The following is a 14,663-nucleotide window of genomic DNA, read 5'->3' as shown; positions in this document are numbered from 1 at the left end:
GTTGCAATTATCATGTACTATATTAGGTTTTGAATACTCTGTTAAATATGGCGTAACATTTGATATTTTGTATTCAGCTACCGAGTGCACGCATGGTATATTCTTGTAAAGTATTACTATTGCCTACGGACAATATAATTATAATTGACAATTATGTTGTTAGATGTAAAAGAAAATATTTTGGATTGAATACTTTCTTCTGTACATGTATTGCAAATTTCCGAAATTTTTTCAACTTTTTGAAGATCTTTAAACTACCGTCAAGGTATAGTTTACTGTCGGTTGTTCGTTAACGGATAAGGAATAACAATGTACAGTTGTACGACTGACGTAGTGGATATTGTAAAAGTGTATAATAAATGATAATTAAAATAAAGAAAATCACGCATGAATTCATTTGCTAAGTTTACACTGATAGCAATTTATTTAAGGATTATTTATAGAAAAGGCTAACACTGATGAAAATAATTTTCTGTATTTGTTTTGTAGGTATAAGTAATTCACTAGCATGGAAAAAAATAGTAAAATCATATAAGATATATGACTATCATTATGTTCGCTGCTCCTGGAAGCTCTTTCAACTCATCACAATCCATTTGTTGAAAATTATTCATACTTCATACGCATCTTCGAATATTATTGACATTTCCTTAAATGATAACTCTGAAATGGAATATTTAAACATGATAAAAATATGTACATAAATGAAAATAAGTTTAATTTCTTAGATTTCATATACTAACATCTTCTGCTATTTTTGTGAGAGTTTCAGCCACTGCGTGTCCAACTTGTTGAACCATATTATAGAACAAACTATGTTTATTTTGCAACAAAGTGAATGGATGATCGAATTCCTAAAATGGTAAAACGTTAATATATTAAAATTAGTTACGAAACAAATCTGACTATGTATAATTGGACGAATAAACAAATTATTTAAATAAACTTACCACCATGGTTCCTGCATCCATAACCAGAATCTTACTGCTATCCATAACCGTATTCAGTCTATGTGCTATCGTAAGTACTGTACAATTTTCAAATTTTCTTCTAATGGTTTTTTGAATAAGAAAATCAGTCCGTGGATCTACGTTAGCTGTAGCTTCATCAAGCACCAAAATTTTATTATTCCTAACAATGGCTCTAGCTAAACAAAGTAACTGCCGCTGCCCCACACTGAAATTCGAACCACCTTCTTGTAATTTTGTATTCAAACCAGCTGCCAATTCGTTCACAATTTCCTTCAGTTCAACCTCTTCAAGAGCCTGCCAAAGTAAATCATCCGAATACTCATCGAAAGGATCCAAATTTCTTCGTACTGTTCCTGAGAAAAGCACAGGCTCTTGTGGAATAATACTAATCTTTGAACGAAGATCGTGCAATCCCAAAGATTTTGCTGACACATTGTCAATCAAAATGTCTCCTTCGATAGGTGCTAATCGAAATAGAGCGGCAATTAAAGATGATTTTCCAGCACCAGTTCTACCAACGATTCCTATCTTCTCACGTGGCATTATTATAAAATTTAAATTTCTCAGCACTGGAGGATCTTCAGGAATATATGTGAGGTACAAGTTTTTAAATTGCACACGTCCTTCCGTTGGCCAATTCTCATTTGGCTTATTATCAGGTGTACTCTCTAATGGTGGTTCTTGCTCTAATTTACAATATTCCAGGATCCTTTCAGTGGACGTCATTTGGTTCTCCACTACAGCTACTTGACGTATGCCCCATTGTAATATTCCTGTGAGTCCGATACACTGGCTGATTACCAAACCCAGGTTACCCACATATATGGAACTACTAAGCAGTACTAAACTGAAGGTGATTGTGGTAGTATAAAATAGACAAGCTATATCAAGATAAAACGCAAAGGCTCTTGAACCAGATATAGAGATGAACCAGGAAGAAGAGTGAAGATCTTGATGGCTATCGAATTCAGATATTAATGTGTTTTCAGCATCGAATGATCTGATAGTTGCTAAACCTTGAAGAGTTGCACTGATGTGACCAAACACTGGAGATCTAGCTGTAAGGAAATTGAATTTTAATCGTTATCTAAAATTAGTACAGAGAATGTTGCAAATGTGTTGAGGTGTTATTTTTAAACTTACTTATGCCCTCTAAACGTTTCACGCTACGACTGGTACTAATGTAAAATATTGCTAATAGATAATATATTAATCCTGCACAGGCTGTGGGAATCATCAACCATGGATTTACAGAGGCAACTATAATGATCACAGCAATTACCAGTAGACTAACTTGTATAACGTCGATCATACCCATAGGCAATCTTACGTCCACAGCTTCCATGTCTTTGGAGAATCTGTATAAATGAAAACAAATATGTGTATATAAGTATGGAAGTACCATTTCTTGTTACCAATGTATATAGTCAAACAGTTGATAAAAACTGTTTTTCAATCCTTTAGAAAGTTTTCGAATTTACTTTTAATTATCTTATTTAATGGATAATTAAATTTATAAAATTTTTGTACGCAAGTGTATGTCTATCTGCTTATGGGGTCAGTTACCTATTTAAAATCCTTCCTGATGTATTGGAATTGAAAAATCGCATAGTAGCACGGATGATACTATAGAACATATCAGCATGTAATTTTCTTGAAGATCTCATACAAACTCCAAAAAAGGCGAAAGTTCTTAAAAATGTCAATATTATAGTAGCTACAGTAAAACCACTGTATAAGTAAATGCACCAGTCTCGGGAAAGAAACGATTGCCATTCTGTTTTCGTAGTCCCATTCGTATGATTCACGAATGCTTCCTCAACGTTAACCCAATACGCGATGAAGTAATCTCCGCCGCTAGCAATAGTTTGATTAAGTATACAAATAACAAACATAGACAATACAAGGCACGTGTTTCCAGCTGCTCTGAAGTAGGATACATAAACTGTTCCAGTAATGCGTCCAATAGTTCTAGACTCTGCAACCTCAACAGGATCATCCTGTAGAGCCTCTTCTGATCTGATACTCAAAGACAAGGATTGTTTACTGTTCCTTCGCGTATTTTCAACTTCATCCTGAACTTCTTCGACACATTCCAGATATTTAGTCAAATCCAATCCAGATGCTTGTAATTCGTCAAAGCTACCATCAGCCTGTATAGCACCATTGTTCATAATTATGATACGCTCGACGTTCTTCAGATATTGAAATTGATGCGTCACCAGAATTCTAGTTTTTCCTTTCAAGTATCCATCTATGCACTGTTCAAAGATGTGTTTTCCCACATGAGCATCGACCGCAGAAAGTGGATCATCCAGCAGATATATATCAGCCTCAGCATACACAGCTCGAGCTAAATTGATTCTAGCACGTTGGCCACCACTCAAACTGATACCGCGTTCACTCACAATTGTTTTATCACCATAAGGAAACAAAGTTAGGTCTCTTTTTAGTTGGCAAACATCTATTACATTATCATAACGCACTTTATCCATTGGACGATCGAACAAAATGTTCTGTCGAACTGAGGAGGCAAATAGCCATGGCTCCTGGCTAGAGTATGCGATTTTTCCATAAGTTTCTATAGTTCCACTTTGAAGGGGTAGCTCGCGAAGTAGAACTTGAAGAAGGCTACTCTTGCCCGCTCCTACTTGGCCTATTATAGCTATTAATTGACCAGGTTTTGCAGTTAGATTAATATTAGTCAGTGTATCATCCTTAATATCAGTAATCCACTTGGCTGTAGCGTTTGTAAGAGATATGGCAACTGGTGACGCCAGAAATTGCTTAGGTTTATATTCGTAATCAGTCACAACATGTTTCTCCACCTCTTTGTGAAGCAAGAATTTTTCTAGACGTCGTATTGATATTAGTGACTCAGCAATTTGATTAATACCTACAAAATGATGTTTTTCGTGTTATTTATGCAATAGATAACAGACAGCTGTAATCCTGTTAGACTTTCATATCAACTTCGCAATACTTACTTAGTGGAAATGCAATAGTCATGCTCATACGAAGAACATCATAAAATGCAGTTATCATAAAGACTTTCTCAGCTGTAATATTTTCGCCTTGAAGTATGTAAATCAAAATGGTTACGAAAAGTCCAAGACGTGGGACATACATGTCAAATGACAAAGTAGTACCCTGTACAATAGCATTTTTTTGTATAGCGTTCACTTCTTTTCTGAAATATTTGTAAATATCATATTATTAGTTATCGTGTGTGAAAATTGTCCAATTTAACGTTCTCGATAACGTACCTTCGTGCCTTTGCAACCAGATACGAAAATGGCTTTTCCCATGTATACATCTTGATGACCTGCACCCCATTAATAATTTCATTCATCAATCTCAGTCTCTCGTCCGTGCGTAAGGCACACATCAGTGTTAATTCTGATGTTTTTTTCCCTAGGTATCCTAAGAATGTTATATAAATATATACAGGGTGTCCAACGACTTATTCCCCAACGGGCACTGGCATATTCTCCGTTGAAAATAGAACAAAATGCAATTTGTCCGAATGAAATCGGTTGCAGCGTTCTCGAGAAAATAAATATTAATAATTTAGAAATATCATCATGTCTCGTTAATCATGTCATCATGTACTTGAGTTAATGTGTTCACAGAAGGAAACGCCCGCCACTTTCCTTTTCTACTGCTATTGTTTTCTTTTGGTGATGATTGGAACTTACTTAAATGATGATATTTCTAAATTTTTAATATTTATTTGTTCTATTTTCAACGAAGAATATGCCAGTGCCCGTTGGAGAAAAAGTCGTGGGACACCCTGTATAAGATGAACTTCACCTATGTATAAGAGATACCTATACCCATGTATAAGAGAAACTTCACGTAGCTTAAAAATATTAACAATCCTTCACTCACCTTGTAGAGGTACAAAAATTAACAAAGTACACATGCCAGCTACCGCAGACCATCCAACTTCTTGATATATGAAATATGTTATCACTAAGCTTTGAAGTGGACCTAACCAAATGTAATGGAAAAAATATACGGCATAGTCGAGCCTATTGACATCATTACTGAGAAGATTGACCACCTAAAACACCAATAATGTTTTTTATATAATTTTCTTACATAAATTAAATACCACCAAATTTTGAATTAAACTCCATTCCTCCAAATATCTTACCTGCCCAACCGTAGTCTCGACAAGTGAAATTTTAGACAGCCTCAAAATTTTTCTGTATGCTAACGTACTGCAGGCAATCCTAATCTTCATTCCCATATGCATTATACCTTGTAGGGATGAATGCGATACGAAACAATTGAGCAAACCAAAAGTAGCCATTACTCCGGCCCAAATGTACGCTTCATTTTCAACACCATTCGTGTTCCGGTCTTGGGTAAAGCAGTGTAAGAGTCTCCCAAGTGCCAACGGTTGTGGAATCCTAATAGATATGCACATATATTATTTAGATTATAATACAAGGTTTTGATGTATTGTGTCAAGAAACACATATGTATATTAGACTTTTCTTTTTCGTTCTTTATACTTAATCAGAAGTTCCAGCACAGCCTCCATTACACCATACAGCATAATTTTCGGACCGAATTGTTTCATCAATACACGCAATAAGCTCGGATGAGAGCCATTTTTCTTAGCCGCGCATTGTTTCTCCTCTTCCTCCCAAATCTGTACAATTCTCTCGCCCAACTGGCTACTGGAATGTTCATCGAGTGGTGTATGCAAGTCAGACATTTCCAAGTCTCGCTGGTAGCCCAAAATGAACGTCTTCAGGATCCAACTGTGCATTATGTAAGAAAAACAGCATTGTATTGTGCAAGCTAAACATAACCGAAACACGTCATATGAATAGTAAAAAAAAAAGAGACTTACGCGAAAGTAATAACAGAAATAGGATTTGCATTTTTCCGAGGATTCTCGGGCGTATTTTTCTTTTGATTTTTTTCCATAATGGCAGTACTCCTTTTGTATCTTTTCACTTATTATTCACATACAGATGCTCAGCGATCTTCTCCGCTTCCACATCACTCACTGGCATTATTCTTAAGTTGTCTTATACATGGTCCTTTCTGAAATATATTTGAGTACTGTGATGAGTATTCACGTAAAATTCATTTGCGCTAACTGTTACGATCCGCCTCCAAAGAGACTTATGTCGTCCAACATTTATATTTCTTATCGGGTCTCAGAAATAATCAGTAGATTTCCGTAGAATAAAAATCAAGGTTCAAATTACAAGAAGAAGTATACTTATGAGACGTGTTGCTCGTATAAGATTCAGTTTTCTAACTAAATTACAGGTTAGGGGGTTCGCTGTTATATTTATCGACAATGGTAGGAAGTTCGCCATATAAATACGAAGGATAAGGATCAGGTAGAAAAGTAAAGATTTAAGAAAAGGAAGGCAATGCTTTTTAGGAAGTATTAGATATTAAGAGAAATAACGGTATGGAGTTTATGGGGATGAGTATGAAACAGGAGAGCCAATGATAGCACGTATAACGTAACGTATTATAACGCAATACCGATGCATTAGATTATATAAGAAAAAATGTCGCAGACAGATAACACAGTAAATTTGTTTTACCAGTACCTACTATCTTGTTTATATTGCTTTAAATATATGAGAGTCATCTGCCCGATATGCACATTTATATGAAATAATAATATACTATCCGAACTGCAAAATTAATGGGAGTCAATTAATCACAGGTAGCACATCAAATGTTTTTAAAAGCCACCGTATGGATCGTGCAAAGAAGTGGAGTCCTTAAGTGCGAACGAACCGTCGAACCAAAACGTGCACGTGGACAATTTAAAAAATTAGTATCGTTTGTCAATTTTCAAAAATCTAGATCCGATCGGACATCTGAAGTTACCGCGAGGGTAAACGAATGTTACTGTCTGATAATTCACTGATCGACGCCACCGGTCTATGAAAACTTTCAAATAAATCAAAATACATAGGAAGAGATGGAAAGTTGTGATTAGTAAATTTCGTACAAATTTACTTTTTCCCTCAAACACTTTCTACTTCCACGATAAATAAGAATCGTATCGATTCTATCTTTCGTCGAGTGACACACGTTTGTTTACAAGCACGAATTACCTTGTTTCTCTGAAAACTAAGCAATTGACTTGAGTCACTTCCAATAATTTAAGTGCGATATTGTAAGAATTTGCGATTAAAATACCGAATAAAATACCGAATGATATCACACATCGTTGAATTACTTTTAATTACTTCTCTAATCTTATTAACCCTACAAAAATTACCGTTTTCTAGACTACGTTATCACGTTGAACGCCACCTTTTGTCTTCCCTTTTGTTTAGTCTGCGATATCCGATCTTGCCGATATGCTGGCGGAATTGTATACTGCCAGGCACCGGCGACTGACGCGGTCCAAACGGAAAGTATAGTCTCATTGCCTTAGCGCGCTTAACGTGTTAAAAATATTTCTGACTTGAGAGTAAAATTTACGTAGATTATCCTTCTGGGGTTAAACGAAAAGTACACGGTTTTGCAACATTTACGCCCTTGATAAATCTGATCGACGACTTAAAAAAAATGCTCATTACATCATATTCACCTTTCGAAACCATTCAAATTATGTCTTGCACATTTTTTTTCGGATTTTTACAACCAAAGGATATACATATTTAATTTATCGATTTTTAGTACACCAAGTAAAATACGTTTTCAAGGGGCCTTCTTTTTCAGAATTAAAATGTAAAAGAGTTCTCTACTCTTCATATTTTACTCACAAATCAACTGTTTAAATGGTATAGACGCGCGCAGCTCTCTAAAATCTAAATAATTCGCAACTCCGATCAAATTTGAAATTCAATACCATAACCTTGACAAGTTTAGAATAATCGTTCTCCTATTTAATACTAGTAATAGTATCCGCTTGGCAGTACATGTAATAACTCATGTTTCCTACGATGTTTTATAATTCTTTCAACGTTAGCGTCGTTGAGATGAGTGCGGTTTTCTCAGCGATTACAATCACTATTCTAGCAAATGCACAACTCGGTTAATAACAAGTTTCACTTGCCTTAGCACTATGTTGCGTGAAGGTATATACATACATATCTATATATACACGTGAGCCCCGATATAAGTCGCCCATTGACTCGGACTGAATTTAAATCATATTAAAAGAATGAACGCCTGCGGCTAATACTCTCATTTGTGAGAACACATGTATTGAATTACTAATGGCAACCTGAGTAACAGCCAATTGACATCATTTCAATGCGTACGCATTGAATTTTATATCTGCTCGTTGTATACGATTTATAACAATCCCAGCAAACACAGTATTACATATAACGAACATGTTGGTGTAATTTCCCACTCATTGTTATAAAGTCACTATTTTTAAAATATTTTTTTCCTTAATTATAAAGTCAATATGATAACGGTGTTATATGAGGTTATGTATATGAGTGTGAAAACTTCAACCCAGTTAATACAACGTTTTAAGTAATATATACATATATATTACATGTAAAGTACATGTAAGACATTAATTCCTAATCAAGTACGTAAACGTGATATATCTGAATAGGAATAGCTTACATCTATCTTATGTGTAATATATACGTTACTTAAAATATTATCTTTACTGGGCTGAGTAAAATGAGTAACTCAAGGACTATTTGATAGTAACAGTTGGTTGGAGAATAATTATTGTGCATTTTAAAACTTGAAATTCTATATAAAGACTCTTACAGATTACACATTGCAAGATTGAAGTTCAATCGGCTGAGACAATGTGGATACCCGCAGTGATGAAAAAAAGAGGAAAACAAAGAGAAAACTCAATATGGAATGAGGATGAAAAATACTACAGTGTGATCAAAGATTCCTTGTAGTGGCGTATTAATAACTAGTTACTTATTTGAATAATTTTATAATTTTATAGCTTCGGTTTTATTATTTAAATTTAACAGAAAGTTTAGTTGAATTCAACAATTTCACGCTCATGGTTGGTTAGCTCGAACGGCATAAACCAACTTAGAATGAGCTTAGCTAAGCTGGTATTTAAATTTAAACAGTAAATCTGGGCGTTAAGGTGGTGCTGCTGCCACGTAGAGGTCATGAGCCCTAACGACTATTTGTTGAAAATTAAGCACCTAGAATATTATAATAATTAGTTGCACAAATAATTGCAATATTTTAATAACTTCACCTAATTATAATATCCCGACTTTTGTTACAAAAGCATGATTGTTAATACTCGCTCTAATCAGTTCATATTGCGATTATTAAAGATCGTTGAAAATGTGAAAACGGTGTGAGTCCTGAATTGCAAACCTTTGGCATTTGCGGCGTCTCGTTTGGTTGCCGACATATATCAGCGGAGGTAATGTTTATTTCATGTTTTGATGTGAAGGAAGATGACATAAGTTGTTGAAGAGAATTATAATGTGAGAGTCGAATATGGCAAAGGAAAAGGGAGATTCATTACTCGCAAGAGAAAGCAGTGGGTACAGAATATTGTGGCGGAAAAAAAAAGCTTGATATACGAAGGAGGCCGACGTGCCGATCGTAGCGACTAAGAATATTTACATTCGTATTGTCGACGTAGCAGCTTTGGCAGATCAATATGTTGCAAAGTATGTAATTTAACATTGTCTTTTATGCATATATTATAACGTTCATAATTAAAACTCAATTCGTATAAATCCATGGCCTGATCCATCTGTTAGTTATATCGCATAATGTACTGTGTCAAAGCTTCTACGCCCTGTTCAAAGCGACGCTATTCGAAGTTAGCCGCTCCTTCTCAACTCATTGTCTCAATTAAAATGTGATAATCCCTTGAGATGTTCGGTAACTCTTCTTTAACGAACACGAGATGCTTTTTATATTTCAGCTATCTTTGATCTGAGTATACTAATTATTAACGAACAAATGCCACTGGTTGCTCCGACCATAAGATCCCATATAAAAATGTCAATTTTTAATATTTAATTATTCTCTGAAATGAGTGGTAAAGAGGCGTAAAACTTTTTAACATATAACTGAACATTAAGACTTTCATATATAAAAAAATGAATTTAATTCACGTAGACGGCAGAACTAACTTAATGCTGAATGTTCAAAGGCATCATATACGCACGTTTAACGCTAGAACTGTATACCTTCATAGCCGTCACGGGAGCTGTATACTGGGCTGAAACTGTACTCCACGATCTATCAACCATTCTTATTCGCTTCCAATTGCAGTAAAAAAATGTGCAGGCATATTGTTTATAGTTTACTGCAATTGGATGCATTTAATGTAGGGTAGAATGCATGCAAATCCGTCGAAAAAAATGCTACATTACCTTGTACCTTAAAGCAGGGCCCTTTCTTACCGATTGGTTGAAAATTTTCAACCAAAAATTTACTGGAGTATCCTTATACCCCTAATACAGTTCTAACGTTAATAAATTATGAATTAAAATTAAATACCACTGAAATATTTTTGATAAATTAAACAAAATTCTTATTGTATATTTTGTTTGTTAGTTAAATATTGCGTGTCTTACATACCTAGTACTTAATAATTCTTTCGCCATTTTATTCCCAGTAATTGACATTCAATCGCATTGTCTTATAAACAAAATCACTAACAAGACCATGTGCTTGCGTGCATCGATTACTTGGCACAGAACGATAAAAAAAGGGCACTGGATTCCTTTGGCAGTATATAAATATTTCTCACGTCTCGCACAATCCGTTGTAACGAGGATCATCGAGTCACTACTTCGACGTCCCAATTGTTAGTCGCCACCAAGTCGAACGGGCAATGACTGGTTCTTCGGACTATGGCTTTAATTGACTGATGGAAGAGTGGAACTCAAATCTACTTGCACCGAGTAATGTAACAGTTTATCTAGTTATGGTAGGCGCTTGCGCGACTCTACGACGCTTTTTTTTTCCCTTTCAAGGCGCTTAATATGTTTATAATCTATTTATGTGAGGTCCATATATAACTTTTGTTACGAGTTTCCAATGTATATAATATATATAATATATACTATATATACTTCATTAATGAGAGTTCTAACGGCTTTTTTGATCTTTGTGATCTTTGTCTCGTTGAAATGAATGCTATATATTTGTATTGAGTTGTATTGCATGTCTCAATTGTAAAATGTATTTGAAAAGCTTTTCTTAAATTGTTGTTTTAATATTAGTTGCCAATTGACAATTATTAGTGACACTTGTGAGTCGTTAAATGATGGGCATGGCGTCAAGGTTAGGTCTAAAGAATAGTCTTAAAACCTCTAATATATATCTGTGAAGTTTAATAGGACTATAGACAGAGTCATGAAAAAAAGTTGGATTCAAAGAAGAATATAATGAAAATCACATGCAATATGTAGGGCAGACTATTAAGATTTTGATTAAAAGACGATAAATAGTTCAGAATATAGTAGTTGAATAAATACAATAAAAAATTACAATTATTTTGCTGCAGCATGCTTTTTAATCTATAGTAAATAATTATGCTGGATTTGTTTAATTTACAGGAATATACTACAAAGTGGTTATTCACACCTTTTGCAAAAACGATGTGGAAATTATAGGATGTAGTTTGGTTGTGATAGTTGTATATCAATCAATGTGAGAATGGTATATCGATCAAAATATATAAAATCCTGAAACTGCAAATTTAGTGTTTATTTCATAATAAATGATCATGAAGATTTTTTTACTTTACAGAATTATATGACAATTTAAATAGTTGTATATCATGGATGAACACTGCAAGAACATAATAAGATATAATCAATCCATGGAGTTGTAGCTTCTTATTACATTAAGGTTAGTTGTATGGCTTTCCATTTCATATGATTAACATTTTGAGAGGCATAATTAGTATGTTTCTTACATCATATATATTGTCCTAGCAAATGCAAAAATTATATACTCCGAATCGTTGAAAGCAAGACATTGAGAAGCCTCAGCTCTTATACCACAAACTGGGTAAATAGTGTTAAAAAAGTACTTGTTTTTTTTACTCAAATTACCTGTGATATCTATATAGGTATGAAAATAACAAATTATCAATGGTCATTTTAAACAGTCAACTTATTTTTTATTAAATAATTTTTATGTATCACGAGGATAAATATCAGTCATTTTTCTTTCTAAATGAATAGTTTTTCAAATTATGTTTTATAATGTGAGCTATCCTCTATTACACTTATGTTTAGCAATTTTTTTTAGAGTATTGCTTACAGATAGTTGAATATTTGTAACTGAAGTAGAGTATTCACTCTATTTAGAAGTATTTGATAACAAATATTGTGAAAATTCCAACAGCATATCCTATATTATTTGTACATTAAAACTATGCTATCATTCTAATGTTCTGAAGAAGAAAATAGCTATATAACATTATAATCAAATACAATTACATAATTATAGACGCATATTGTGGATTTACCACGATTAAGGTATCTTACGGATAATCAAATCAATATATTTTTTACTGGAAATAAAAGATTTCTACCAAAGATTTTTCTGACGCAATCATCTGTCAGAAGAAATTATTTAAGTAGAAAATGGGAAGTTTCACTTTAATAGATTATTAGAATGTACATATACAAGGAATTGAAAATATCTGGATATTAGAAATACAGAAAAGATAAGAAGAAAGACATTACTGACATACAATAATTAAGATGACAAAACAGCTTATTTTGTTTTGGCAGAAGAAAGATTGTAAATGCTATAGCAACAAGTGTAAAAATAAATTTTACATAGTTCCTTGCATAAAATATTTTGTGCACAGTTTTTTCAATGTCACATCAGTGCACAGTTGATATCCACTTTATACAAAGTCTTAGATAGTCAAGCATAAGATCTCTACAACTTATAATTTCTAGTTAACGTCAATTTGAGATCACTTTGTGTGTCAATAATATCGACCCTCAATTTCAACTCAAATTGAATTCTCAGTTTGTGGTTGTATCACCCTCAAATTTACTTCAAATTGAGTACAATTTTTTGATGCATTTTAGGGTATATTCCGTATTTGAACCACAGTGTGGTTATTAAATTTCAGCCAATGACATCAATTGATTTTTGTCAGCAGTCGAAATTAATAGATTTAATTGGCTGAAATGAAATAACCGTAACCGTGGTTCAATTACGGAATATGCCCTAGATGCATCCGTAAAACGCGCGACATTTAGTAACGAGCTGTGGAAGATAGATCCAAACCAATCCAAACCATCTCTACTTCAAATCCTTTAAAAAAGTGACCGTTCATATAAACAAAGAGGGAATAAGGTGGCGGCCAATCGCTCTCCTTTTCTAATGTTCCTTTTGGCTACATTCTTTATACTTTCGTACTACGGCTGCCGATTATATGTATAGAGACAGGACTGGCTGCCAACTGTCGCTATCTTTTTCTTGCAGCTGAAAATTTTTCCTATGTCTATTCATAGTCCATACTATGCGTCGATGGCTTGAACGTACTCAACACATGATGCCATAATGCAGTCAATTAAGGACAAGCGTGTGTCCTCAAAGAATGAGCATCAATGAGCATAAAGCAGCAGCTGAGTTGTATAGGCACCTTGGGTATACAGTGAGTTTATAGTTTTGAGATTGTGAACTCGAATTGAGCTTGTTTTGTTATCTGGAGTTGTATGAAGATAACAAGGTAAATTCGGAAACTACTGTACCTGCTTCCGCATAAGCAGTCTACTATACCATACTTTGGTATATACTTACCATTCTAAATTCTAATATGTGTTAAACGAGGTTTCCTCAGTCTCCGTTGTAGTACTTGCATCTAACAATAAGTGCCAGGTGCTTTTCAAATTGCTCTGGAGACAGTCCTTGAATCTTTGGTAAAAAATGCCGTAGTGTGATTAGTTACTTACAATTAGTCAGCCTCAGCCAGCCTTCTGCGTCTACTCACATTTCAAATCAAGAAGTCATTCTTGAAGTTGGATGCCGAGAATATTGAGAATAATAAGGCGATACTTTGATAAGACTCGATAACTAGATACTGTACTGAGGGAATTTCACTCTCTTATTATTCGATTCTTAATCTGCTTTCCATTTATACTATTGTATACTAATTAACTTGAACATGCGATATATTTTAACTTTTCTAAACTTCATTAACTTTACGTCACAATTTTCGCCCAAACCAATTTAGCTGTTTTTAGCAAGAAGTGAATCTTATTCAGTTTATCGTGCGACACTTTCGAAACTTTACTTGCTTTGAAAATCACGGAAAACTCGAATATTCAACCAATAGTGCTACTCAAGCAAGGTGCTCAATGTACCAAACTGAAACTGATTTAAATTAACATTTTCTCTTGATCAATTTAGTCAATGACTTTGTGCAGCTTTACATTAAAAGCTCATATTATTTGAGCGTTTAAAGACATGATATGCAGGGTAAGTCAGCTAACGTTTGCACCTCAAATATCTTTATTGTTTCTATAGATACGTAAAATATGGTAAGGACAAAGTTGAATGGTACAATAGGGCTGACATGATGCCAAAAAAAAAATTTGGTTTCCATGTCATTTTTTAGAGAACACTGCTGCGTTAGTAGAAATTAATACTGTAACGTATGCCCTTCTCGGACCTATGCCTAACAGCTCATCCCGTCACCTGGGTGGCCCCAGTGCCATGCTTCGCTAAATCCTGGGCACCAGCTGCCTCATA

At 34.2% G+C, this 14,663-nt stretch overlaps 1 protein-coding gene and 1 long non-coding RNA gene across 9 annotated transcripts; one reads left to right on the top strand and one right to left on the bottom strand.

Moving 5' to 3' along the window:
- Window positions 1-388: 388 nt before the first annotated feature.
- On the bottom strand, window positions 389-10,857 carry LOC107274138 (probable multidrug resistance-associated protein lethal(2)03659). Of its 5 annotated transcripts, none has more exons than XM_015752924.2 (12): window positions 10,515-10,857; window positions 5,839-6,035; window positions 5,495-5,746; window positions 5,131-5,389; window positions 4,863-5,037; window positions 4,238-4,394; window positions 3,959-4,161; window positions 2,538-3,867; window positions 2,115-2,329; window positions 951-2,029; window positions 744-854; window positions 489-663 (listed from the first exon to the last, which is right to left on the bottom strand). In XM_015752924.2, the coding sequence occupies exons 2-12, from the start codon at window positions 5,913-5,915 to the stop codon at window positions 637-639; spliced, it is 3,885 nt and encodes a 1,294-aa protein (XP_015608410.1). In that variant the 5' UTR covers window positions 5,916-6,035; window positions 10,515-10,857; the 3' UTR covers window positions 489-636. The 5 variants fall into 5 exon arrangements, with proteins under 5 accessions (XP_024947174.1, XP_015608410.1, XP_015608412.1 ...); XM_015752926.2 differs by lacking the exon at window positions 10,515-10,857 and adding an exon at window positions 7,243-7,347; XM_015752928.2 differs by lacking the exon at window positions 10,515-10,857 and adding an exon at window positions 7,076-7,095.
- LOC107274141 lies at window positions 10,708-12,727 on the top strand. 4 transcript variants are annotated; one of them, XR_001539401.2, is made up of 4 exons: window positions 10,708-10,840; window positions 11,498-11,600; window positions 11,691-11,792; window positions 11,879-12,727. It is a non-coding gene; the product is annotated as an uncharacterized LOC107274141 (long non-coding RNA). The 4 variants fall into 4 exon arrangements; XR_001539400.2 differs by having other exon boundaries at window positions 10,741-10,866; XR_001539402.2 differs by lacking the exon at window positions 10,708-10,840 and adding an exon at window positions 10,995-11,222.
- Window positions 12,728-14,663: the final 1,936 nt, after the last annotated feature.

The sequence above is a fragment of the Cephus cinctus genome, unplaced genomic scaffold, assembly GCF_000341935.2.
Source record: "Cephus cinctus unplaced genomic scaffold, Ccin1 Ccin1_scaffold2412, whole genome shotgun sequence".
Classification (NCBI taxonomy): Eukaryota; Metazoa; Arthropoda; class Insecta; order Hymenoptera; family Cephidae; genus Cephus; species Cephus cinctus.
The sequence above is the reverse complement of the archived record's forward strand: the minus strand, read 5'-3'. Positions and strand labels throughout refer to the sequence as shown.

Coding starts and splice junctions, on each gene's coding strand:
- LOC107274138 (XM_015752924.2), bottom strand. CDS start 5,915: ATGGAAAAAAATCAAAAGAAAAATACGCCCGAGAATCCTCGGAAAAAT. Junction 3,868..3,958: donor GACTATTGCATTTCCACTAA/GTAAGTATTGCG, acceptor ATCATTTTGTAG/GTATTAATCAAATTGCTGAG. Junction 2,330..2,537: donor TCAGGAAGGATTTTAAATAG/GTAACTGACCCC, acceptor TCATTTATACAG/ATTCTCCAAAGACATGGAAG.